The following is a 25,671-nucleotide window of genomic DNA, read 5'->3' as shown; positions in this document are numbered from 1 at the left end:
GAGCCCAAGATTCACAACCATACTACGGAGTACTGTCTACGATACTCGGGGCCATCAGACATGGCCGTTCCCATCAACTCGTCGGCGACGGCCACCGCACCGCCGTCGTCGTTGCTACGCGTGCTCCAGGACTCGACAGGCTCGACAGGCCTCGTCGCACCTCAGTTTATTATCTGCGCACTCCTGCTCACCACCATCATTTTCCTCTTCCCGGCTGGCTCACTCTTCCGCCGCGCACTCTACCCTGTACAGCTCGGCCTCATCGCGTGTGCCTTTGTCGCACCGCTTCCACCGGGCGCGCCGCAGGCAGACCTCTACTCGGCCGGCCTGCTCATCGCCGGCTGGGCCGCGCGCATCATGGACCGCGTGTACATGGTGCGCGATCCGGAAAGGTCCCTTCTCCGCCACGGTGTCGATGACGGTCCCCATGGCCCCGAGACGTACGGTCCACTGCGCAAGCTCAACTGGGCATTTGAGATGATCACCTCGCAGCGCGGCGTTGGGTGGAGCTGGCAGGTCGGGGCGTTGCCGCGGCCGGACTACACGACGCGTTGGGGCTTTGTGGCCAACCGCGTGTTCCGCTCACTGTGCACCTTGCTGATTGTGCACTTGGTGTCGGTGGCGGCTGATGTCATTCTCACGCTGGACCAGAGCGAGAGCGAGGGCACGATAGCGAGCGGCCTGGCGGCCGTGCTGCGACAGCCCTTGGTCCTACGTGCCTACGTGACGGTGGGATGGCTGATGGTGGTGTACGGGCACGTGGCGCTGCCCGAGAATGTCATTTCCATCGTCACCGTGTCCACGGGCGTGTTTGGCCGCTGGTCGGACCCAAAGCTGTGGCCGCCCATGTTCAACAGCATGAGCGAGGCCTACTCGCTCCGGAGGTACTGGGGCAAGTACTGGCACATGATGCTTCGACGGACGACCGACGCACCAGGCCTCTTCCTTCAGCAGGAGATCCCCATGCTGAGAAACCCCAAGAACAGGGTGGCCCGGCTCGTGCGGCGCTACGGGCTCCTTTTCCTGTCCTTTGCCGTCTCGGGCTTCATCCACGCCGTGGGCTCGTACATGGTCACGCGCGACTTCCCCGAGGGCTGGTCCGACGGCGGCGCCATGGTGTACTTCCTCGCGCAGCCCGCCTTCATACTCGTCGAAGACACCTTGTTCATGGCCCTGGGCGTGCCCGACGACGGCAACCCGACCCTCCTCCGGCGGCTGTTTGGCTACGCGTATGTGGCGGCCTGGTGGTTGTGGTGCTTCCCAACGCTCAAGGTCGCCCCGCTGGCGGCTGCACACCGCCTCGACGGCTGGGACCAGGACGGCTGGCGTGCCTCGGTCGTAGCCTGCAAGGAGCTGGCGGATGCGTATCCCTTGAATCCTGCGCGCGCCCTGTGGCAGGCTCTCGGCCGTTCTTAGAAGGGAGGGAGTGCCTGTACATGAAAGTTGGCCCCACAGCGATGTTCTGCAGGATCTTGTCGGCCGAGAAGGCTGCATTAGTGCCATCTTCTATGCACATTCCTATCTAGTGTATGGCGGGATCGGATCTAGAGTCTTGGGCGGATCCCTCGGGCCCGGCCCGGGCCCCGGGAGTCAAAAAGGGCGGGGCTCACAACCCAGTCATCGTACGTCGGCATTACTCCGTACGTCCTTTGCATCTCCTAGATTGATCATCCAAAGCATAGCAAGAAGAGGAAGATGGAAATAAATAAAGAAAACCGCCAGCTACCTACATGTCATAGTTCACCTTTGTCCTAGTATACACTGCGAGTCAGTCTCATTCCCCGAGGCCATCTCGAGCTCTTTGACGACGCTGCATCTGCTCTACGCACTCCACCATGAGCTACACCACTGTTCTCAGAGCCGGCATTCCCAAAATCCACAGGGAGCTATGGGACGAGCTCCGTGTCCAGGCCATGGCCCTGACGCCGCCGAATGGCCATGTCATGCCCATCAGCAACGCCTTCTCTGCCATCTGCGGGATCCTCTGGTCGGCGTCGTACGTCTTGCTCACGCTGCGTGCCTTCCGCGATCGCTCTTACGGCATGCCCATCTTCGCACTCTGTCTCAACATCACGTGCGAGTTCATCTACGGCTTCATCTACCCTCCCGACCCCTTCAACACCATCATCTTTGCCGGCTGGGCCATTATTGACGTGTTCCTCTTCATTGCCACATTGCGATATGGAAAGCACGAGTGGCGCCATGCCCCCATGGTGGCGAACAATCTAGGTGCCATCATCGTCTTCCTCGGCACACCCGTCGCCTTTTGGTTGCAGATGGCCTTTGCGAGCGAGCTCATCCCCGTCATCGGGCGACAAATCGTGTGGTATGGCACGGGGCCCGTGCAGATCATCCTTAGCCTAGGCGGCGTGATGCAGCTTGCATCGAGGCATCATACGCGAGGCCACTCATTGCACATCTGGTAACATGTTTTTGACTTGCACACGTGGTAGACACGAGACTGACTTGCATCGCAGGTGGACACGCGCCGTCGGGACCTTGGCTGCCAACGCTTGCTTTCTGTATCGGGCAGTCGAGTGGCCCGAGAGATTTGGTTATGCTGCTGGACCGATTTCCCTGTTCTACATGGCGGCAGCAACCTTGATTGACATTCTCTACATTCTTACATACTATATGGTGAAGAATTACGAATCCAAGGTTGCGCAAGAGGCCAAGGAGGAGGCTGTCGGGAGGAAGAATGAAAAAGGTCGTAAGATTTAGTGATATTGAATATAGAAGAAGAATGTCAGAGAGCCCGGAGAGCATGCACAGAAACTTACCGGACCAAAAGATCGACTGTCGCCGCGAACCGGGGTCACGCCCGCGTTCCAACACCCTCCCTACATGCCGTCACAGCAGCTCTCGCGCCCAATCCCGCGAAAGCCTGTCCGCTTGCCCGAGGGCCGTCCTTGGCAACCTACATAGGTACCTTTTCTCAGAACAAGGGCCTATCTGTATGAGTAGGTCCTGATCGTGAAAAAGACGGTTACGTAGTAAATATACCAGCTTTCTAGCCAAAAGTGGGCAATTTTCCAGTCACAAGCCTTATTGATAATGGATGATAATGGCAACGTAGGTTGCGTGTGTAATTCTAAATCACTCAATCTTAAATCACTCCATCTCTATACCATCAATCCAGTTACCTAGATCTCCGCGACCTGTCACGCCCCTGGCAGCGTTGAGCGATGTAGGGCACGAACGCAAGCTCCGCGACATTCGTGGCGATGCCACCATGTCCTTGTCAATGCAACTCTGCAGAGAGACCATCGCATTAGCCGTGCGCGCACCGTCTCGAGAGCGCGGCTTGCGGTCTTGAACCTCTATCGTCCGGGACCAGCCCCTCCAGGCCCTGCGTGGAGCCCTCTGCGGACATTATAGTCCGCTGTGCCTTGTACCTCCACGATGGTGGAGATTTGTATGGCTCCTTGTCCTGTTGGTCCTGCGCTTTTTAGTCCGAGAATCACCCACTCTCCGCCTCAAAAGTCCCAGACTGGTCGTCCCAGTCGGACGAGAACCACAAGCGCGTCTCCGCGCCAAGCTGTGCGACGTTTTCGTAGTCGTTCGGGTCCTGTACTCCGCTCCGCACCTGCTCGTACAGCCGACGCATGCCCGCCCACGTCTCTCCCCATGGGCACCCAGATTCCACTTTCCCTTGAAGACCATTTAGTTCCCGGCTTGCTAACATGTCAGACATGTCGAACATATCGCTCAGGATATGTAAAAGGAGCTGTCGTGACCGTCCTATCCGCGAGTTGCTCCGGAGGAATGAGAGAACAACCATACACTCTTGCCACGCGTTGAGCCGGCCCGGGCAGTACCATTGGTAGGGCGCAAAGGCTGGCAATCCAGCGAGATGCAAGTAATTGCGCAGGAATTGGACGCAATTCGTTATTTGACTGATTTTTGGCATGTTAGTCTCAGGAACCCCCGTAAAACGAGTGTGGGGACCACACGCACAGACGGGGACAGAAAAGAAAGAAGAAAAGAAAAGAAAAGAAAAGGGAAAAGGAAAAAAAAAACTTACCAACTCATTAGTCTGGCCGCCTCCCCTTCCCGCGGTGTCTTGTCCAAGAACATACGGTTGAATGCAATGGACACGGTGTATTTCATCATTCTCAGCCTGATCCGGCAGAAGGCGTTCAACACGGTGGCCTCGCGGGTGTTTTCGAGGTACAATTCCGCATGTGTCAGCGGGTTCGCCCCCAGGAGCTGCGAGGAGATCTGTCCCCGCTCCGGCAGGCCGCGGACGGGAAGCTGGGCCGCTGCTTCATCGACGAAGCTGTCAAACTGCTCTATCGCGGCCGCCAGGTCGCTGTCCGGGCGCGCGGAGCCATCGCCGCCCCGCGACCGCTCCAGAATCCGGCGCAGGACGTGCGTCATGCGACACTGCGCCGCGGTGATAGTCGACGCCAAGTCGTCGGGCCCGTTACGCGGCTCGCGCGTGTCAAACGAGGACTCCATGCCGCAGTGCGACAGCGACAGGCCGCAGCGGATCGATGACACGACGTCCATCTCGAGCAGGGTGTACCACACGCGTCGGCCAATCTCGGCGTCGCACGAGGGCATGGCGATCAAAGCCGCCTCGCGGTGTAGACCCAGCCTGCAGGCGGCCTGGAAGCAGCGGGCGATGAAGGGTGGCTCCTCCACCATTGGGTCCATGGTCCAGTCGCAGTGGTAGAGAATCAGCGACGCCACGAGCCCGTCAAGCGAGGGGAACTGCAGGTCTCTTCCACAGGCCGCTTGGATGGCATCCTTTGCCTTCGCACCCATGTGCTTTTTGAACGCCATCCGGTCTACCACGCGAAAGGACACATCGGAGAGCGCGGCAGGCGACGCGGACACGGCGCCTCCAAAGAGCACGCACCAGAGCAAGCAGACAAAGGAAAGTTCGTTATCGTTTGCCTTTACGCCGTTGGCGGTGTCGCTGAGAGCATCCTTCTGCGCCCAGAAGGCATGATACCGCGCTTCGAGGTTCGACACGGACAGCAGCGGGAGGAGCGGGCGGACGCCGACCAGGAACGCGCGTAGGAGCACGTCGCACATTCTTTTGGAAGGGAGACATCCTACGAATCTTGCCAAACTGAACTGACGACGGTGTTGGGAGTATTTGATCTGGCGTGCAGAAAAGAGGCTGTGCATCACGAGCATGGCGTCGGATTCCTGCCAAATTGTCAGCATTCTTCTTCCTTATACCAGGATTGGCCTTTTCAAGATGTCGCCACTCACCTGCTTGCAGGACCACAGCCAAAACGGCGCGGCGAAGTAATTCCCTTGGTATAGTTTCCCCTCGCTGGGAAAGCCGGACATCCGCAGGTGTCCGGCTTCCACTGGGTTATACCGCCACGGCTTCGACTCCCAGTCGTCCATCTCAATGCTGTGCGCTTCATGGTCCGAGTCTTCGGGAGTGGGATCGGAGCTGCTGTCGGCAGAGGTCCTCGTGCCAGTCGTGCTCCCCCAGCTACCTTGGTTTCCGGGATGGGGCCTGTCTTGCTTCGGGTTCGCCCGCTGCGAATAATGGTGATTGTTCTTCCTTGGGGCTTGGTAGTAGTGCTGTTCGCTGTCTGGCCCCGTCGTCCCCGTTGTCCGCGATGCCATGGGGGCTGAGTCTGAGTCTCGCTGACTGGTGATTGCGCGATCGAGCTCCATGCTCCGGGATTCGGCCCGCAAGATGTCGCTCAGGTCCCTGGGTGGGTCGAACCCCTCCATGGTGATCATGTACGGGGTAAGTATGCGGCCATCGGCTTCCAGGAAATTCATTGCATCATCGAACTGAGGTGGAGCTATGCCGATGTCTCGTGTTTCTGAGAAGTCCACCCACTCCATAGAATGACTGAGAGGGCTCAACTGCTGCGGCGGCGGCGGCGGCGGTGACGGCTGCTCCCTCTGCCGTTGCCCATTGCTCTGGTTGATCGTCGTCATGCCCGTAAGCTTGGAGAGATGCCCCTCGGTTCGTGTTCTGCTCACTGTTCCCTGGCGCTTGGCAAGCGGGTCCGCCCCGGGATTATCGTAAACACAAGACGTAGTGGTCCGCTTGCATTGTGCGCACTCCGGTTTCTGCTTCTCGCATTTCACCTGACCCGTTCCACGAATTAGTTTCCTTGTTCCATTCGTTCGGTAAAGACAAAGAGGGAAGTTGGTTCCTGGCTTGCTTGCTTCAACTGCCGTGTTGCTTGTGTGACGTACCTTTTTGCGTTTACAAGGGACGCATGCCAGCGATGGTCGCATCCGGTTGATGGTTCGCGCATGGGCGTTCATGTCCCTGGTGTCCTGTGCTTTGACACGCAAAACCCAATTCCTTCTGGAAAGAGGAGTCTCCAAACTTTCATGTGGCTCTGAGGGGGGAGTGCCAGGTTTTACGCGCTTGGCTGACGGGACGGGCCGCGCGGATCCAAGGTGACGAAAGAATGACCTTGTCAGCAGGCAGCCACAGTACACATTTTATAAGAGAGAATCGCGGCGTTCAATGGCTTGTATTTTGCATTTCCTGGATGAAAGCCTGTTGATTCGGGCGGTGTTCCGGAAGTATGGTTGCTGACGTTGGATTGGCATCCATCCTTGATTGTGCGCCCTTTGCGTAAGTCGTACAGTCGTACCCGTGTCGCGCCCCACCACCTTATTAGAGGTGGGGCGCGACACGAGTAGCCGGGGCTCAGACATAGACAGTGTAATCGAACGTAACCCAAGCCACGCAGTCCACAAGGATTGAGTTCCTGCAGGCACAACCTGGACCCCGCACCTTTAATATGTATATGTACCTTTTGAAAAATGTTGTTGGCAACTGATCTGTTGGAGTAGAATAGTCGCAAAAACAGAGAACTCAGTACTGCCCTTGGGAATTGAACCCTGAGGGCTGTGCTGATTCCCACGGGTCGCGACCCTGTTCGCCAGTCTAATGCGCTCAATACCGTCGACGTTGCATTGCTGACACTGCAGGCTCATGGCGCAAGGAATTGCCAGATAAGGTAGTGTTGCGGCACGGGGTGTGTGGACAAAGATAACAATTGCGTTAACGGACCAGAAGCCATCAAGACAGGTGCGGCTAGCTATTAAGTTACTGGAGTATAGGAGGTACTAGAAAAGGAAGAAATGAAGTGGTAAAGGCTCTAGTTTAAAGCTACCCTTTATCTAGCAGATACTATAGTAGTTATGTCAAGCCATGACCTGAAATAGGTATCTATCCGAGGGCAAGTCCGAGGTCGGATACTCGTGACAGGTGGTGACCGAATATTGAACTGAAAATTGATTCTCTACGACTGCCTAAGCCCTATCTACGGGTGGGATATTATGCAGCCACCACTGCCCGAGGTATCCAAGGGTGCAAATGGGTATGGGGGCGACTTAGGGGATAGAATGTAACATACCCCTCCTGATGAATGACCCTACCTCTCCAATATGCAGTCTGCCATGCGGACTCCGCGTGAGTTGGTGGCAAGCCAACAACATCTCCGCTATGACTTTTTCCGCTTTACCGGGGAACTATTGTCCGTAATGATTCTAGTGCAAATTTCTCTCAAGCCGATCTAGACCTTTAGCTAATATCAAGCGGCCGACACTTTAAGTGAGCCAAACATCAACATAAATTCACTCACGTTACACCGCCCTGTTCTATCACAATGCAGCCTTCTGACTACGGACCCGCCAAGAGTTGCTGTATAAGAAGACATAGCCTTACGGCTATGCGGCGTCACTACTGCTTTTAGACTATCCCGGCTAAACTTGTCAAGGCAAAGAAGAGGGCATAGCCGGCGTATAAGAGTCTTTGGGTCAGTTGGCCTTGATAGATCAACTAGCTTTGCTCAGTCTCCTGTCTAACCCTATCGATAGTAATTAAAATGCTGGGAAATCCTGTACTTCTTCTCCTTTTAATTACTGCTCTTGTCGCCTCCTCTTTAGTAGAGCGACGCTGCCTCTACGTCTGTTAAGGAGCTGCAAGTCGGAGCACCTCCTTGCATGCTCTTCATTATCAAATTCTGGTTTCTACACCTCAATTAAGTCTTTCTGAGCAATCCTTGCATACTTCTTTCTCATAGGTTAAAGCCTTGAAGTGCTCTTTAACGTCTTCGGAATTGACCGCATTTGCTGCGAACATGACTTCGAGCGATAGTGTGCCAATTTATGGCTGCCCAGGACCAAAAACTACCCATACTGCGGAGAGGCTAGCCATTATAGGAAATTTGTTGCAAGCTCAAGCCGTTGGATAATGCTCGAAGACTCTTCATGAACGAAGACTCCATGATGGTGTCTTACCCTTTCAAACGGATCTGAACTTCACATCGGGCGAGCCCAGGGCGCTGGGTCAAATCCTTGTCAGTAATGCGCTTGACGGATCTTCGTGTATACAGGCATACAAACGCGAATGCCAAGAGAAGCAGCCTCGCAGCTTTGGCCGTGCGGAGAACCCTAGTCCAAACCTGAGGGCAAACCAGCCCGCTGGTAGGGAGGTGACCATACACATGTATTCCAGGATATCATCGCTCCACTGGTCTATCCTGCGGTGACAAAGCCTACGGTTTACCGTTTTCCAAGCACACGTTGCTCCCCCGATGCGTGTCTCCATCACGAGCTGGCGTCATCGGGTCATAGGGCGAAATACGCCCCCCATTATCCAAATACCGCTTCCGTTGACCTTGGATCGACACTTTGCAATGAGAGACATCTTCCCAATTATGTTGTTCCTGCGGAAAATGTCGCCCTATACCTTGTCTCCCCACAATGCCTCGATGATATTGCGCACGTGCTGGCCTGCCGTGTGACGTTCGGCCTTGGCTTAGCTACCGGGTAGGTAGATTGAGAAACGGGAGCGCGATACTCTAGTGAGCTATGCGCAGTTATTCGGTAAGCTCACGGTAAGATTGTAAGTTACCTCTATACCTAGTCGCGCATAGTATTTAATGAGAAACAAAACTAGGGTGTACTCGAGAGGCGCATGCGTTCGCTTGCTAGGTTGTACTTCATAGAATCGACCCTCAAGGCACAGCTAGTCTATGGCTCTTAACCTTAAGAGAGTACATAATCTTATCTATATTGAACTAAGTAATAAGGACAATTTATGTCATTCTCCTCGGGCCTTCTCCCAAGCTCGCGGCCTAGCAACATGTAGCGCGGACGCGAAACACGGGCAGACGAGTCAGATGGCTCGGCGCATCGGCGTCAAGCGATGCAGCAGAGTACGCATGCCCAGGCCTCGCATTGAGCCTTATTCAATTGAGCGAAGGAAAAGACCAAGTTAGGATGACATGTAGTCGCCATATTAGGAAACAAGTCATACCTCAACGGAGGTCGTGTGTCAGAGTACATTGACGGAGAGAGGCAAAACAGCAACGGCGCAACATCGTTAGAGCGTACGTGCTCAAACTCAATAATACAAGCAACCATCCAGGCTAAATCGGCCTTCTCACTGTTGCCTCGACCTTCTCAGTTTCATTGACAAGTTGTGGAGCAACAGCACCAAGATCTCGCCCTATGGCGACTGCGTACCCACCGCAGACTCACGACGTCCTCGACCCGTACATCAAAAGCAGGCGCTGCGGGGCTACCGTGCGGGGGAGAAGATCTACCGCTGGGGCGGTGCCATTAGCGAGGGCAGGATCATGGAGGAAGACGACGTGGCCCTCTTTGAGTTCGACCTCGATCGAAAGTCGGACGACCAGTGGAACGAGGCAGACACGAAACCCGGGGACGCCGATGGCACCAGACTCGTGGGCAACAGCAACGGCATCTCAGCATCGTGCCACGGGTTGGAATTCTATGTTGGCGGCTTGGGGAGTAATGCGTCGGATTCAACCTTCTGGCCCAACTTTTCCACCCCATGTGTCCTCATGTACGACATGGAAGACGGATCGTGGACCAACAGCACCACTTTCCCCCTCGACGAGCCGAACGGTCATGTGTGGAATATGGAAGCGTAGTGCACGAAGTCTTTCAACGCCGAGCCCCTCTCATAGGTGTTGGGTGAACTCAGACTCTGGGTTCATGCCCATGAGCTCATTCTGGTTCTGGGACCCTGCACAGAGAGATTGGTATAACCAGACCGCGACGGGGAATGTGCCGTCTGAAAGAGAGGACTTCTGCACTGCGGGTGCAGAAAGAAAGGATTGCACCTACGAGATGATGCCGCATCCTGTTCCTGAATGCGGTGTTTGTGCTGACTACGTAGCTTCGTCTACGGCGGACGAGACGCCGATGGCGAAACTCTGAGGGATATCCATGTTCTCTCGTTGCCATCTTTCTCTGGTTCAAGGCCAACATCAGCGCTCCAGCGAGACTGAATCATGGGTGCGCTGCGGCCGACAATGGCCAGATGCTCGCCGTTCAACGCGTCGAGAAGGAGTGGGAATGGGAGACCCCTAAACTCTGGCGGTGGTCGGTGGGCGTGCTTGACATGACGGAGCTCGAGTGAAGAAGCGGCTACAATGGTGAGACGGAGGAGTATGAGGCTGCCGATCCGGTGAAGCGGTGGTATAGCTATGGGTATGCATTTCACGGCGGCCGTTGAACGACGACTGACAAGATGCGCAGGAACCTTGATGGCGTCCAGTGGGACGACGAGACTGCCAAGTCAATTTTTGGCGGGATTTACCCAGATATATCCATGACTAGGAAAAGTCACTAATTTTTCTCAAGACAAGAGGATCTCTGTCGCCACACCGAAGGAAACCCCGTCAACCTCAGACTGAGATGGCTCGTGATCCAACACAAGGCGCCATTGTGGGCGGCGTGATAGGAGGCATCGCCGCACTCGCTCTTCTCGGTGTATTGACGTGGTTGCTCAGACGAAAGAAGACGAAGTGCACACAGGCGGCAGAGCTCATTGGCGACCACGCACATGCCGCGCTTCCATCCAAAAGCATAATTAGTTCACCGGCATCGGACGACCGAACGGACACTCACTCGGAGCCCATGTCGGAGATGGCGACGATGGGCCATGAGAGGCTGAAATTGCCGGAGGAGACGGATGGAGGGCGGAGCTGCCGACGGATTCCAACTTGGGGGTTGACAGCCACGTCCAACTACAATAGCCGTAGGCTTGGTCAGCCCAGGGCTGGTTCTAACATTAGGAGCCCCTTCTATATACTGTTCACGTTGAGTCGGGTTTATCGTTGGCTCCAGGAGTCCATTCTATCAGAACTCAGATCATCAACTCTTTATTCGGTCTTACAAAAGGCTAAGAGAAAGCAAGGTTATTTTTCTTTGGCGCCTGTCTTTTCATCACAGTCTGAGGATAGCCCACTGCGAGAGCAGAAGGCAACCAAAGTTGCCCTCAAACGTCACCACCCCGCGGTTTGTGCAGGTAATTGCATCAAGGAAGGATAGATAGACAGTTCCTTTGGTCATAAGGCCTAAATTTTATGCAGTTGGCTGTAAGTTCGCTTGGGGGCCTCTACCTTACCTCATGCCTCAGACTTGGCGCTCCGAGGATTCATAATCTTGGCGATCGATGCCTCATCACCAACACAACAGTGGCCAACTTTCGCAAAGCTCATAGCCTCATTGGACTCACTATATGCATTGTGGTCTTTGATAGGAGTGTGACGTTAGTGACTTATAGGCGACTTCCTCTCTCAGATCTTGGAGCGATGATCCGAAGCTCCTATTACGTGAACTGTCGCCTTTCATCGAAAATGATGATGGCGGTAGCAAGAGCTGTTGTCGTCAGGAGGCGAGAAATGACGCTCACTGAAGTCACCCAGGCTCTCAAGTCATCTAGGCATCCGAGAAAGAAATGACTATAAAAGGCGAAGAAACTCCCTCCTGTCTTAAAGCAGCAGCATCAACGGAATCAAAACTCCCACTCCCACAAACCTCTCACAAACCTTCAAACGAACACCAGTCACGCAACCCAAGACATCAATCACCATGAAGATTGCCATCACCCTCGCGTCTGCTCTTCTCCTCGGCTTAACTAATGCCGGAACTATCGGTCGGTAAGTTTTGAAACATTTTGAATCCCTCTGCGCGGGTGTTTCTCACGCAAATCAATTTCTAACACTTGTCCAGTCGCTAGACTATGGACGTCGACACACTTGAGGAGGATTGCAGAAACGCTCCGGGCCGAGATCCCTACGCCCGTTCCGTTATGATGACCTTCATGTACGGCCCCAACATTGCAGAATCCCTGCAAGGGCAATTCAGTATCAAGGACGTGCAAATGTTTGCGCACACCTTCAACCCCGCCTGCAAGCACATCTCCACTGTCGAATTCGAACCCAAGGGCGGTGGGAATGGTTGTTCGGCCGAGATTGACATTGGCGTGGAGACGGTTGAGGCCACGGCTGATTGCATTGGGGTGAGCTTTTGCCGAGATGCCATTACCAATCCTGAAATTTCCGGGGTCGACAGCAGTGTGAGGGTGGTCGGATTGGGTACCCAGGTGTGTTCAACGTCTACGCCTACAAGATGTGCGAGATTCATTACTACTAAATTTTTCGACGATTCAGGGCGGCTCGGAATAGAGATGCCCAAGGGCCAAAGACTGTCCCTCGTGTATCGTCGCGTGAGAGGAAAGAGTACTAGTAATTACACTTCACTATAAACAAATAACCCCATATCTACATCCTACTGCTATTTAGCGGAGCACAATCATGGAAGATGAACTACAGTCCCTAGAGATTCCAAATGTTCGCTTGTAAAGTATGGCCAAGTTATCTTCGACAATATTCACTACTACTTACTCGCTTTGAGGGCAGGTATTCATTTGGCTAAAGTCAGTTGATCAAAAGCGGAGATAATGCGGGTCCTAGAGATGCTTCTTGTTGCGTATGTACGCCAATTAGCCACATTCAGAGCACAGTGGAATTCCCTTTTGGCCTGTTTGATACTTCTTTTCCCGCTATCTTATGTGGAGCGGTAGGTAGCTCTCGACCCTGCACTATTGTTGTTGTTACGCGAATATTTGGAATCTCTACTGGGAATTGTACTAGCTCGTGGCGGGGAAAAAGTACTACTTGGCTTGCATGACTTAAATTCCAAAGTGTAAAAGAATAGGACTGGGTATATAACAACGATCTCCGCTATAGCCCTCGTAGACGGCTAACCTCGTCCCGCGCAGCGGTACATAGTCGGAAAGCGCGACCCTTCGCTTTCCTAACATGCAAGACTTGTCCAAAACTCCATCAACAGTATTTTCCCCTCCTCCTGTAGCGCAACCTCTACGAGCTTACCATCTTTTCAGTATGGGAGGCCCTGTCAATCGTGGAGGGGGGAGGAGGGATGTTCTTGCGGAAAACGTGGCGCTTGAAGACGTAGGGGATCTTTTGTAGTTCGCTGCTGAGAAAGTCCTTGGTCGGGACAGAGAAGACCTCTACGAAGGAATGTTAGTAAGTGGTCAAAAAGGTATAGACATGGGCTACTTACGGTCCAGCTCCTCGAGAGTGAGCTGCTTGGTCTCACGGACGAAGCAGAAGATCATGAACCACGCAACCAGGTTGAGGCCGGCGTAGAAACCAAAGGCACCAGTGGGCGTCATGACAGTGCGCATGCGCGGGAAGGTGAGCGACAGGACACCGGCAAAGGTGTTGTTGACGGCCACAGCCCAGGCCATGCCCTGCTCACGCTGGATAGTGGGGAAGACCTCGGCGGAGTACTGGAAGGCCACAGGTCCCTCGCCCAAGCAGTAGCAGATGGTGAACAGGTAGACAAACAAGACGACCGGGCCGACCTTTGCAGCTCTCGAGGCGTCATCGCCATTGTTCAGAAGGGAGAGACCGGCAGCCAGGAGGAAGATGCACATGCCCGGGAACGTCCACATACAAAGCGTGCGACGACCTTTTGTGTCGATGAGGAACAGCGTGGGGATGGTAAAGACGACCTGGATAGCACCGTAGCCCAGGGAGGCGAATAGCGCCTGATTGTGGCTGTAGCCGGCCTCGCTGAAGATGGTGGAGCTGTAGAAGGACATGATGTTGATTCCGCACATCTGCTGGGCAATCATGACGGTGGAGGCACCGTAGTTGGAGCGCCTGATACGGGGGATGGCGAAGCAGTCCCACATGCGGCGGAAGTAGCCGGCGCCGGCAGCTGTCAACTTCTCCTCCTCGTAGATGACGAACGAATAGTAGTAGTCGCGGGCGGCGATGATTGGATGGGCACGCAGCTTGTTCATGGAGCGGAAACCCTTGGCGATCTTGCCGTGCTTCATGAGCCAGCGGGGGGACTCAGGGCAGAAGAACACGCCAATGGAGAGAACGAGCGATGGGATAAAGGCAGAACCGAGCTCGAGGCGCCAGGCGATCTTGGGGACATCCTTGACAATGACGTTGGCGCAGAAACCCAGGAAGATGCCGGCGGTGACCCAGAGCTGCCAGAACATGACGAGCGCACCGCGCACGCGGGCGGGGGCGACCTCGGAGGAGAAGATGGGGACGGTGGCATTCTTGGCACCGATACCAATGCCCATGACGAATCGGGCAGCAAACAAACCCTGCCAGCTCTGCGCGAGACCAGAGCCGATGGGAGTGAGGGTGAGGCAGACACCGGTGACGAAAATCTCACCACGTCGACCGAGGTAGTGGTTCAGAGGATCGACAATGAAGGCGCCGATGAGACCGGCGGTCAAGAAGATGATGGCGTTGATGAGGCCGATGATCCACTCACCGCGGGAACCCATCTCGTCGAGGCCAAATTCCTGTGGGAAGGACAAGTTGGCGCCGTTGGAACCAGTCTGATCCCAGCCCTGGGTTGCAGCACCGACAGCGCAAAGCCCGACGGTGTACCACAGCATCTTGGGGCCATGCCACTTGTGTCCCCACTCGTAGTCGAGCGCAGCCATCTCGTCGTCGAGCAGGCCGGACACGACGCCATGCTGTCCGGGATCCTCGCGGGCAATCATGGCAGCGCGGCCAAAGACGTCTGCATACTCCTCGAGGCCATGCTTGTGGGCGAACGCCTGGGCATCCAGGGAAGCCTGCTCAGCGGAGACGCGCTACGGTGGCTGTGTGAGTCTCTGCTTGGTGTCTCAGATCTGGGTCAGGGTGCTCACCTGGAGAGGGTTCTCGACAATGTTCATGGCCCCCACCGACTTGCGGCGCTGTGTAGGCTCAACGACGTTGTCAACATTGTCGGAGGAGTCACCCTCGCGGATAACAGCCTTCTCGTCATGGGTGGGCTGGTCCACGCCCGCGACTCCGTCTTTAGACATGGTAGCGGTTGTTGGAAGTGACACGTTGTTTGTTCACTTGCTTTCTTGTGACTCAAGGTGGTGGTTGTCCGGGATTCTCTCACTCAGCCTGGAGGGCAGGAGCGTGGAAGTGGGAGGAGGCAGGCGCGATGTAGGACAATTGGCCAGAGGGAAGAGGACTGGTGAGTGGTTCAAAGGACGTCGATCGGGGTGCAACGTGGGAGGTTTAAGTAGGTCTCTTCCCAGACGGATGGGAATCCCTCCATCCTGCCCCAGACGCCCGAAAAGTGCCATGCACGCGTAAAGTGGCCATCCACCCATCCTGCTACCAGCGAGAGCCAGGAGCTTGTGGGTCCACGGATCGTGGGCTGACCAGGGGTGAAGACTAATTAGACCGGGGTCAGAGTAAACCACAATCTAGGGGAGGCCGTTACCGGTGATGGCTCATGGGGAGGCGATCTTAGGTTTCAGATGGTGCCGGACGGGCGTGCGAGGGCCGCAAAATACGATGCTCCCAGCGACACGCGGGCTGCCTCAGAGGGCGGTGGCATGCGAGGGCCCGTCAACCACCATCATCATCCCGGAGCATTCTTGGACGGGCGCTTCGCTTATCGCTGTAGCTGCTAGTGGTGGTGCTGCTGGTTGATGTTGTCCGCGGATGAATCAACTCAGTGGTCTCGGGAAGGCACCAGACTTTGGGCTCCTCTGATTGGCCCAGGATGTCCATTTCGCTGTCCGCATTCGGATCTTGGCGGACTAGAAGGTCTAGTGGATCGAGCAATTGCCCTTGGGGCCCCAAGACCAAGAGAACTCTCCCCCAAGCCAAGCCCCCATCTCCCGTCTCTTCTCCGGTTCCAGTGCATTTGCTCCCCTCCGGGCCGAAGACAGGCCAAGACACCCGCTGAAAGCAGCAGCCACCAGCGGGTTTGGCTGCTGGAAGGCAGCACTCAAGCTCACCCGCCTCACACCAGGCCAATGAGGGGGCGCCGGCAGCCGTGCTGTGCTGATCATCCCTGTGCTCCCGTTCATGTTTCCGGCGCATAACGTCGTCAGTGGCGCAACTGCAGTGCCGCTCTGCGCATCCTCACTGCCGTTTCCAATTTGAGCCTCTTGGATGAACTCGTCGCTTCGGAATGCTGTGCTTGCCATCACATGAGCAATCTCCAGCATGCCACTATCGAGATACCCCATGTTGATCCATGTCCAATCCAACAGTCATCGACTGTGAGACCCGGAATTTTATTTTGCGTTTGCACCACAAAACCATGTGGCTCCTTCTCCTGCTCTTGGGGGAGACTGGAGGTTTGCCAAATCGCTGGGTTCAGAATCCTGTTGCCTAGGATTGGCGCATGAGCAACAGGCCACTCCTTGCAGCCAGCCTTTTCTGCAGTGGGCACCACCGAGCATCCATTTAATCATGGGCGCCTTGGCGGCTGCCTGCTCGCTCGACCATAACTTCCTCGCCCTCCCGTTGGTTCTTAAATTGACTGCCTGTCCCGCCGATGGCCTTGTGGATCCGTATGGCCGCCAGAGCCCAGGCAGACGTCAAAAGCGAAGGAAAGACATGGAGCACGCGGAGATTCTTGGTCGCTTGCACGTTGCTTACCGCGTCTTTCTCCTCGCCTGACTACTTGCCGAGGGTCCAATTCTCAATAGCGTACCCGTAGCATGGACACCAACGTCTTCCAGAACCATTCTGTGCGGCCATACGACAGCTAGCGTCTGTTGATGAGAGTGTTGCCTAGACTGGAGGCTCCCCGCTTAGCGTCGTGGGGTTCGGCGGATTCTGCCAGCATGGAGTGTTGCTCACGATGCACACTGTGCCGAGATAGCGACGTACTCAGTGTTCACGTGCATATGAGGAAATTTCGTCGTTCTCCAATATCACAGATCGCCACTGGCCAGACGTATCCTTCTGTCTGCTCCAATGGTAGGTACGGAGTAGCCTTGGACCGATTGCAGGAGACCCCAACCAGATTTCTACAGTGTGAGAGAGCGACATGAAAGCACAGGGACAGGAGTTTCTCCGTCACGTTGCGGAAGCATGTTTATACCACCTCAATGTTGCAACAAAAAAACAATCAATGTACCGAGTGCAGCATTTAGACAGCGCACGGTCCAATCCCCGCATCTGGGGAAAACACGTAAAGACGGCCGGGCCGGAGCTGGGCGCGACGATATCCGCACCACGACACTTACCTACCCTAGGGGATGAATGCGAGCGCGCTGTCACAAGGTTACTACGAGTTAGATCGTGAACAACGGAGAGCTCGGAAAGTACTATTACTCCTGCAAAGGTAGCCGACACTTAAAATGGGATGTTTGACGGGCATAGCGGTCCTGTAGTTAGTGCGGGCGCTGTAAACACAATTTTCAGACTTCAAACTCAATATATTTCATTCCAACCGTGCCAACGACAATGATCTAGTCATGGGAAAATGTAAATGGCGCCTATCATCTAAGTCGCCCGCCATTCCTGCTAAGATTGCCCCACAGCCGCTTCATATCCAGCTTTACGGTCTACGTATAATTGCAGCACATTTCTGTTGTCGTGGTTATGTTGGTTGTAGCGATGACGCTTCCAATGCCATGTCGAGGACGCATGCGTCTTTGAGACGTGGCGAAAGTAAAGCTGGCCCGCGATCGCACTCGTCTGTGAGCGAGATAGGTTTGCTGCATTTAGTTGGCGAAGCGAGACATTCACTCCGCTTAAAATGTCTAGCTGAGCACTTCGTGAATACTAGTGGAATGGTCAACACTGGCAGATACCCCGGATCGAGCATCGGAAAGTGGATGAAACTCGGGAAGATCTCATAACCGATGAGATAGCGATACCACCTGCACATGTGGGGTTTGTTAGGCATCCGTCAATGTCTGGGGTATCCAGTTGGATACCTGCCCCCCACACGCGAAAACGTCGAGTTAATGGCGGTGTTGCATGCGCTAGGATCACGACTACAGTCCAGGAAGCATCAGCTTCCACATGTGCGTTACAAAAATGGGGACTTATAGCAAGCGGCAAGATTGCCATGTGTAGAAGCGTCGAGACGTGTTAAGCGAGTTGGCAACATGTATCTGAGGCCATTAGGAGTAAAGACAAGAAGGAAGAAAAGAAAACAAGAGGTTGCGGGGTGACTGACCACGCGGCACGCGACGCAAATGGCAAATCAAAAACAACTGTCTCATGTCCACCCGTTTTTATGCTGTCTCACCAGCCGAGTGCAAGGGCATGGAAATATTCAAGACAACATTCTCAAGTGCAGGGCAACCGCTGGGCGTCAACGCACAGCGATGTTTTCAGCACGTAGCGCCCTAAGATTGGCCATTTCGTGGCTTTCCCTGCAATGGTGAAGAGATCATCAGGAGAAGATGATATGAGAAAGATACTTTCGACAAGCACCAGGTCATGGCGACCAAGTTTCACGGTCTCAGACAGTCACTAATGGCACTGCATAGGGTCACATCACGCGCCTGGAGGGCTGATGTCAAGGCACTCGCTACAGACAGTCGACAATGACACCCGGGCCCCCCTCATCAGTGCAGTTGGGCTCAACTATATCACGGATTACGCAACCCCTTGAGCTTGAGCGGTGGCCTGTTCAAGACGGAGTAGCCACGAGCGAGAATACAAGAGCCAGCCATGGCCGCCGGCTCGTCCAAGCCCAAAGCAAAAGACGTGATCAATGTGTTTTGGAACCCAGCTACGGGTAGTTTCCATTATTTGGGCTGCAGATTTCTCACTTTGGAGTCAAGAAAATTGCGATCCTGCAGGATCAGTCCCTCCCTCGCCACACAACAAACACCAGCAACGACTGGAGATCCCTCATCCCTGGGTGTACCAATCTCTAATAGCCATGACCCTCTGGCACTCCAGGATTCCCCCACGCATGGTCGAATCCATGCCAGCCACCCAGCTCCGGCTCGTCTGATGCGTAGAGGCTGTGCACCACCATATCGTAGTACCCGTCAGAAGGCGTCACCCCTTGGCAAACGTTGCCGCCCATGGCCACGTTGAGGAGGATCGTCATATCCCGCATCGGGCGCGTTCCCCCGGGGATATGCCCCTTCATCACCGGCCGACCATCGATGAACCAAATCAGTCGGCCCTGACCTGGGTGTCCGCCAGGCTGATCCCACACCAGGTCATACCGCACGGGACGTCTGGGCATTTCATGGATCTTTGTGCCCAGGACACGATGCTTCTGAGGTTCGTGATGGTGGCCCCAATGGAGACACGAGTGGTTTTCGCAGTCGCCATTCCAGGTCTCGGCGATATCGATCTCGCCGTCTGTCGGCCAGGAGAAGGGTTCTTGGGGCAGAAGCCAGAACGCAGGCCAGATGCCGCGCGCACAGGGGGACTGGATCACGGCTGTCAGGGCGCCACGGTCCCGGCTCAAGGTCTCCCTGCTGACGAGGCGCGCAGAGGTGTACTTCTGCTCCGGGTTGGGGGCACGGCTGTTGGCCAGGGCGCGCAGGACGAGCAGGCCGTTTTGCGTGCTATATAGGTATTCAGTATGTATTGGACTGGTAAAAGGGAGTCAGGCCACTCACTGAAACGTGTTTTCGGGCAGCGCCGTGTAATGCTGCAGCTCCTGGTTGCCCCAACCGTCAGGACCGTTGCCCAGCTTCGCGTCCCACTCTACCGTGACGGGTATGTCCTGCTGGAAGCGAGGTCGCCAGTATGCCGAGGCGCCGGCAGGGGCCGGTGGTTGCGGGGGATATTGATGGTTGGCGTGGTATTGCTGCTGTGGAGGCTGTGACGAGCCTGATCGCTCGTTTATGCCGGTCTGCACCTCCTTGGCGAGGGAGTTGAAGCCATCTTTGAGTTGCTTGACGTGATCTCGCCACGGCATGTTGAGGTTCTGGAGCTTTGGTTTTGATGGGAGATGCTTTTTTTGGTGAGATTGTGGACTGTTGTGCGATGATGAAGCTATCCTGAACCTTGGTGACGCGTCCTCAGGCAGTGGACGGAATGACTACCCTAAACCACGCTAGGCCCGTCTGGAGTGGGCAAGGGTGAGCCCGGCCGGAATCAGAGCACCGAGCCTTGTTAAACGTTCTCTTCTGCCGGTTCATGAGCTGTTTTACTTCGTCTTTCCAAGATTACAATTCAGTCAAGTATATTGCTCCATGAAATGGAAAAACTGTTTCGCATGTCACCTTTGTTTGAGCGGCGACTCCATGTCGGTACCCAGTGTCACGTCCACATCCAGGACAGCTCGGGACAACCATGTCAGGATTCAGGAACATCACATATTGTTAGTTAGATCCTCAACCACATCAGCGATGCTTTGGAAGGGCATTGAGATCGACTGTGCGTAAGCATGACGGAGGACCTCATCGTGCACAATATAATAGTGGCACGGACGTGCTGTCCCTCGAAGGGCGGCGCGTGTCTGCAGAAAGAAATCCTAGTCCCTTGCTTCGGTCACCCCACGGTCGACAATACTTGGCATTTCCAGACCGATCACAATCTTGTTCGTTACAAAAGACGGGAAGGTTCGTCTGAGGGATGCAACCGCACTTCCTTGCAACCACGACGACGGTAATACGAGCAAGGAAAAGCAAGAAGTGGTCCTCAGTCCGGGAAGATAATGGGACTGTTCTCCGCTTTAAGAGAGGAAGGAAGTAAGAAAACCGTGTCGGCGAGCCCTGTGCTGGCCCAGGCATTCATCTCTGATCAAGCACTTACTTTGTGCAAGCTAGCTGCAGAGCCTCGCACGCTTATATGACGCAGGCAACTTCGAGTGCAGGCATCCCGAGCTATTCTTCACCAGGTGATCCCCATCCATCGTCTTGTCAGCTGCTTTTGGGTTTGCCTGGTAAGAGGGCTGCTTCAGGCCAGGCCTGCGGCGCAAAGCAGCGGCTAGCAGTAATAAAAAAACCAGCACACGCCGCGCAGACAACACCAGCATGTACAATCCAATGAGCACAAGCACGTACAAAATGAACAAAACTGCGGCAGTAGAATAAACTATTCATACTGGCCATATCGCACAGGCCGCAGCGGTTGCTCGACCAGGCTCGCAAACCGGTCCTAGTTGGGCGAGAATGCCACGGAGATAACCCAGCCGTCGTGATCCTCGAGCGTCGCGTAGCATGGCAACTATCTAGGCTAGTAGTTCATATCGACTTTGATCCAGAGTAGAGCTCATTTTCCATTACTGATAGATTAACTGATGTGGCATAGTAAAAACTCTGTAATGGCCGACTCTTGGTCTGAGACTCGTGTCTGGAAAGTAGCGACTGGCCATAGTAATACGCGGCTTCCCTAGATATCGGATGGTATGAGCGGGGGCTTATTCGAACGTTACCTACAAGTCTTTTCCCTGATCGCATCAGCCCAATCCAAGAAGTATATTCTCGGTTCGAGACCAACGATCTGGGTCAAAAACATGGGGATGGCGCTCCTTCTTCCTCATCTCAGCTGCATATTCTTGCGGCGATTTACCATAGTCATCCACAGACTCCTTTGCCAAACCTGCTTCATCACACAAGAATTGGAAAGCCTCTGCAGTGAGGGAACCAGAGATGGCGCAGTAGTGCAGAACGGTACGCCCTTCGCCATCTTCCGCTTCAAGATCCACACCCCCAGCTGCTAACGCCCTTAGAATCTCCAAGTTAATCCCGTAGGAGTTGGCGTGCAAGTGAGCCAGACCCAGTCCTCCTTCCCGGGTTCTGAACGAGGGATCTGAACCTCTCTGGAGAGTCAATCGAACCACTGGCGGTGCATCCTGAAGTAGCACAAAATCCTCGTCTAGATAGAGAGATAACGGGGACATTCCGACTTCGTCGAGATCGTTGAGATTGATACCGTTGTCTATGAGAAATTGAACGACTGCACAGTCAACAACACCGGGATTTTTGAGCAGATGATGCAGCGCATTTCGTCCGCGTCTGTCTTGCGAAGTAATGAAGCCACTAAGCGAAGATTCGTTCGCGCGTGCTAGAAGATGCTCGATGATATCTTTGTCGCCACGTTGCGCAGCGTAATGCAGGGCATTAAGGCCTTCAGTGTCGCTGATTGTGATATCCGCATCGTAATTCAACATCGTCACCACCGACTGTTCGTTTCCTTTGAAGCAAGCCAAGTGTAGTGGAGTCTGACCATGCTGATTGCGTGCAGAGACGTCGGCTCCCTTCTTGATTAGCCGGCTGACAATTTGTGAAGCGGTGCTGCTGTCGTAGAATACGTTATGGAGTGTTGAAGCACCGTGAATATCTTCCAAGCTGACGTTGGTAGATGCATGATCTAATAGCAGGCCGACAACATCTGACCTGTTCTCTTCAATGGTCTCCTCAAGATCGGAGTATTGTGTGAAATCATCGGGCCCATAACCAATGGTATCAAGGATTCCCTCGATCCTGTGAATAGGATCACTCCAGTGATCTATAAAATTAGGCCATGACAAACCGTTCACATCTCGTTTGAGTGCCATATGGAGAGGTGTCTCGCCGTTTTCCGAGACAGCGTTGGAGTCGGCGCCGTGATCGAGTAAAAACCTTGTCATTCGCCGGCATCCTATCAGAGCCGCGTAATATAGTGCGGTAAGTCCTTCGCTGGCCCTCTCCGACGTAAAGTCGTGGACATCGTCATTACTCAACGTGTGCTGCAATTTCCCCCCCTGGAATTCTTGCCGCCAGGTGCGCCTCTTCACCCTGATGTCAATTGGGACACCCGCAGCCACAAGGCATAGTGCCATTGCCTCGCTCGTCCTTGATATTGTGTAGTGAAGGGGAGTCATATTATTGATGTCGCCCATAAGCTTTGCACCGTACTCGAGTAATATTTTAACGCATCCGGCTTGCTCGTGTAGGATGGAATGATGTAATGGCGTCCTGAACGAGGCATCAAGGACGTTTGCGACTACCTCTTGTTCTTTCTGGCTTGTGTGCGAACACGTACCATTTGAGAACGCTCGGATACTGGCCTGGTCTTCAAGAAGGAGCTGGATCACCTCCACGTGGCCATTCTGCGCTGCCAAGTGTATCGGCACTAAGCCATCCTTATCTTTTAGGGAAGGGCTGGCTCCTCCTTCCAAGAGCAGCTTGACAGTCTCGCTATGCCCCCCCTCAGCTGCACATTGAAGAGGTGTCATGCCTTGCTCGTCTTGAATGTCGACCTTAATTTGGCTTCCCCGCAACAATCTCGATATCACCTGGTCGTGTCCGTTCCACACAGCCAAGTGCAGAGCTCCTTGGCCCTTTAGTTCCCTGTACACATTGGTAGAGTACCAGAATATAGACACCCAAATTTTAAACCGTATGGTCTCCGTATCGTACAGATTGTATAGGCGATCGAACAAGTCCTCATCAGCCTCGCCCATATCGCGATAGTGTGCCGGCCAGTTCACCGAAGAATATTCCAGAAGCGGGTAGTCGTAGAAGAAAATGTCGGTATTCTCTCTCTTAAGTTCCTTGTCTTGTATATCTTGAAACGATAAGTATTGGATACAGACTTCCGCCATAATCTTGTTTGACTGCCGCACTGAGATAGATCTTTTCCAAGATCTATTAACAGATACGTCTAAAGCGTCCTTCGTAACTAGTATTTCTTTTGCCGTTTGATGTATTAAGTAGATTCGATTATCGTTAATAAAGATAAAGAGCCCACAGAGCTGTCGGATGCGCGTCCTTAACTGGTCGCCATCGAGATCGAGATCCTGATGTTGTAGGGCATTTGGCGATTCCACGGCTAGCTGGAATGCCACATCCATTTCCCGGACTGTGAGCGGTCGTCGAGTCCCAAGAACAATATGCAGCAGGACTTTCGCCTCTTTCTGGTCGACTCGGCCATTCCTGGCTAAGATCTTCTCATAGGCGTCCTCCACTGTCGAAGGGAGAGAATCGATCATTTTCAAGAAGGCTTTCTTAGTACGCTTGCGGCTCCGTTCAAGCTCATCCCACATAAGGTGCAACCAAAGGTAGGTCCGATTTTGCGTCGCTAGTAGTTTCGCTTGTAGCGTATCGCGCACATCTTGGTCGGGATGAAGCTTAATACCAGCTCTTGCTATCCTTTGTCGAATCACGAGATTGATTTCCTCGCTAATATCTGCGTTGCTCTCTTCGCCTGCCAACCGATTTGATGGGAGCTCAGACGGAATATGATCGAAGCTAATCTCGATGTCCTGGTACGGGCGGCTTGTAACGAGAAACTTGAGCTGGGAGCTTCCTCTTGAAGCTGACGGGCACCGGCAATAAAAGTCTGTTAACAGCCGGAGAAGCTTTCAGCGATCCTCTCCTCGACATTCGTCCAGGGCATCTAGCACACAAGTTACGGCATTCGCAGACTCGTCCGTGGCGGCGGCCAGAAAGATGCGCCACAGCTCGCCAACCTCACTCTGGAGCTTCAGGCCGTTCTTCTCAAGTGAACTTATCGCGTGTTGTAGGAGGTGGGGCAACCGACCAAAGAGCTGGTGGAGGACGGCGCACAGCGCCGGGGATAGACTGTCTTGCTCGTCATTGTCCTTGGAAGAAAAAGTAGCAGACCGTGTGATCGCCTGCGTTATCGAGCTCCTCGTCGATAAAAGCCTTCGCTAACACCGACTTGCCGCAGCCAGGATCCGCCGAGATCCAGAGAAGGTCGTCATGTGAGCTCCCTCGCCATTTCTGGTACTGTGGATGCCCTAGAACCCACTTGCATGTGCCAGGGACACGATCAGGATTGATGTTCTTAAAGTCTTCATAACGAGATGTTTTGAAGGCTTGATGGCATGCCACGTGTCTGTCATTCTCGTATCTAGCCTCTTGTTTTATTGTGTGTTTGAGATCGCTTTCTTGGTGGCAGACATCAGGTCTTGGAGCACGGGATCTATTTCGAACAATTAGCGAAAGGATCTGTAGTACCATATAGTCTTTGCTAAACATCCATGCACTATCTTTAGTCAGAATTGTACTACTCACCCGAGACTAGCTGAGGGATGGCTTTCTCCTGGAGAACGCGCTCAGGCGGTATAACCGAAAGAAGCTCCTTTGCAAATGCCGCAGCCACCGCGGCCGCATACCCTTGCCACTCTTCGTTCTTGTGCGTATCAGCATAGTCGCAAATGCCCCGGATCACCAGGCATGGGAAGTCCTGCATTAGCCCGGCTGCCTCCATCTCGAAGCAGAGCACCCCGAGGTCCCTGCTCAGCTGGTCCCGTGTCTGGGCATTCTTGATGACCAAATTACCCGATGCTATGTTGCCGTAATGTACCACCGGATCGGTGTCGTCCCTGGCGTCTCGTTGCACATGCCTAGCACGATCGCATTGATCGCACACGGAATCATTGCTGGCATGCTCGTATTCTGCCTCGAATAGATAGTCCTTCGACTCGCCTCGGGAGCTGAATGCCTTTTTCATTTTCGGGTATCTTTGAAAACACTTGGCTAAAAATTCAGGGACGCGGCTGTCTCCCGTATAGTGGTCGGCTTGTAGGCGGCCTAATGCGGTCAGTAAGACTTGAGGTGGCGCATTAAGCCATCCAGCCCGTTCAAACATGTTGCGTATGTACGCCAATTAGCCACATTCAGAGCACAAGCGGAATTCCTTTTGGCCTGTTTGATAGGTTGTGAGC

At 54.2% G+C, this 25,671-nt stretch overlaps 8 protein-coding genes across 8 annotated transcripts; 4 read left to right on the top strand and 4 right to left on the bottom strand.

Annotated features, from left to right (window-relative positions):
• Positions 1-60: 60 nt before the first annotated feature.
• J7T54_001397 (uncharacterized protein) lies at positions 61-1,416 on the top strand (the record flags this gene model as incomplete). The annotated part of the gene is made up of 1 exon (XM_051510460.1): positions 61-1,416. One exon carries the CDS (start codon positions 61-63, stop codon positions 1,414-1,416), a length of 1,356 nt encoding a protein of 451 aa, XP_051358644.1.
• Positions 1,417-1,835: 419 nt separating this feature from the next.
• On the top strand, positions 1,836-2,721 carry J7T54_001396 (uncharacterized protein; the record flags this gene model as incomplete). The annotated part of the gene is made up of 2 exons (XM_051510459.1): positions 1,836-2,422; positions 2,478-2,721. 2 exons carry the CDS (start codon positions 1,836-1,838, stop codon positions 2,719-2,721), a joined length of 831 nt encoding a protein of 276 aa, XP_051358643.1.
• Positions 2,722-3,460: 739 nt separating this feature from the next.
• Positions 3,461-6,255, bottom strand: J7T54_001395 (uncharacterized protein; the record flags this gene model as incomplete). The annotated part of the gene is made up of 4 exons (XM_051510458.1): positions 3,461-3,896; positions 4,025-5,160; positions 5,227-6,072; positions 6,184-6,255. 4 exons carry the CDS (start codon positions 6,253-6,255, stop codon positions 3,461-3,463), a joined length of 2,490 nt encoding a protein of 829 aa, XP_051358642.1.
• A 2,876-nt stretch (positions 6,256-9,131) lies between these two features.
• On the top strand, positions 9,132-9,908 carry J7T54_001394 (uncharacterized protein; the record flags this gene model as incomplete). The annotated part of the gene is made up of 3 exons (XM_051510457.1): positions 9,132-9,167; positions 9,319-9,341; positions 9,419-9,908. The coding sequence occupies 3 exons, from the start codon at positions 9,132-9,134 to the stop codon at positions 9,906-9,908; spliced, it is 549 nt and encodes a 182-aa protein (XP_051358641.1).
• Positions 9,909-11,856: 1,948 nt separating this feature from the next.
• On the top strand, positions 11,857-12,420 carry J7T54_001393 (uncharacterized protein; the record flags this gene model as incomplete). Its single annotated transcript, XM_051510455.1, has 3 exons — positions 11,857-11,924; positions 12,040-12,286; positions 12,343-12,420. 3 exons carry the CDS (start codon positions 11,857-11,859, stop codon positions 12,418-12,420), a joined length of 393 nt encoding a protein of 130 aa, XP_051358640.1.
• A 728-nt stretch (positions 12,421-13,148) lies between these two features.
• Positions 13,149-15,136, bottom strand: J7T54_001392 (uncharacterized protein; the record flags this gene model as incomplete). Its single annotated transcript, XM_051510454.1, has 3 exons — positions 13,149-13,300; positions 13,354-14,920; positions 14,978-15,136. The coding sequence occupies 3 exons, from the start codon at positions 15,134-15,136 to the stop codon at positions 13,149-13,151; spliced, it is 1,878 nt and encodes a 625-aa protein (XP_051358639.1).
• Positions 15,137-18,960: 3,824 nt separating this feature from the next.
• Positions 18,961-19,968, bottom strand: J7T54_001391 (Glycosyl hydrolases family 16; the record flags this gene model as incomplete). The annotated part of the gene is made up of 2 exons (XM_051510453.1): positions 18,961-19,612; positions 19,667-19,968. The coding sequence occupies 2 exons, from the start codon at positions 19,966-19,968 to the stop codon at positions 18,961-18,963; spliced, it is 954 nt and encodes a 317-aa protein (XP_051358638.1).
• Positions 19,969-22,061: 2,093 nt separating this feature from the next.
• Positions 22,062-25,457, bottom strand: J7T54_001390 (uncharacterized protein; the record flags this gene model as incomplete). Its single annotated transcript, XM_051510452.1, has 7 exons — positions 22,062-22,135; positions 22,224-22,505; positions 23,022-23,176; positions 23,399-23,546; positions 23,730-23,945; positions 24,387-24,566; positions 25,019-25,457. The coding sequence occupies 7 exons, from the start codon at positions 25,455-25,457 to the stop codon at positions 22,062-22,064; spliced, it is 1,494 nt and encodes a 497-aa protein (XP_051358637.1).
• Between the last annotated feature and the right edge of the window lie 214 nt (positions 25,458-25,671).

This window comes from Emericellopsis cladophorae, assembly GCF_022114955.1.
Source record: "Emericellopsis cladophorae strain MUM 19.33 chromosome Unknown NODE_105_length_33349_cov_112_175102, whole genome shotgun sequence".
NCBI classification, from domain to species: Eukaryota; Fungi; Ascomycota; class Sordariomycetes; order Hypocreales; family Bionectriaceae; genus Emericellopsis; species Emericellopsis cladophorae.
The sequence above is the reverse complement of the archived record's forward strand: the minus strand, read 5'-3'. Positions and strand labels throughout refer to the sequence as shown.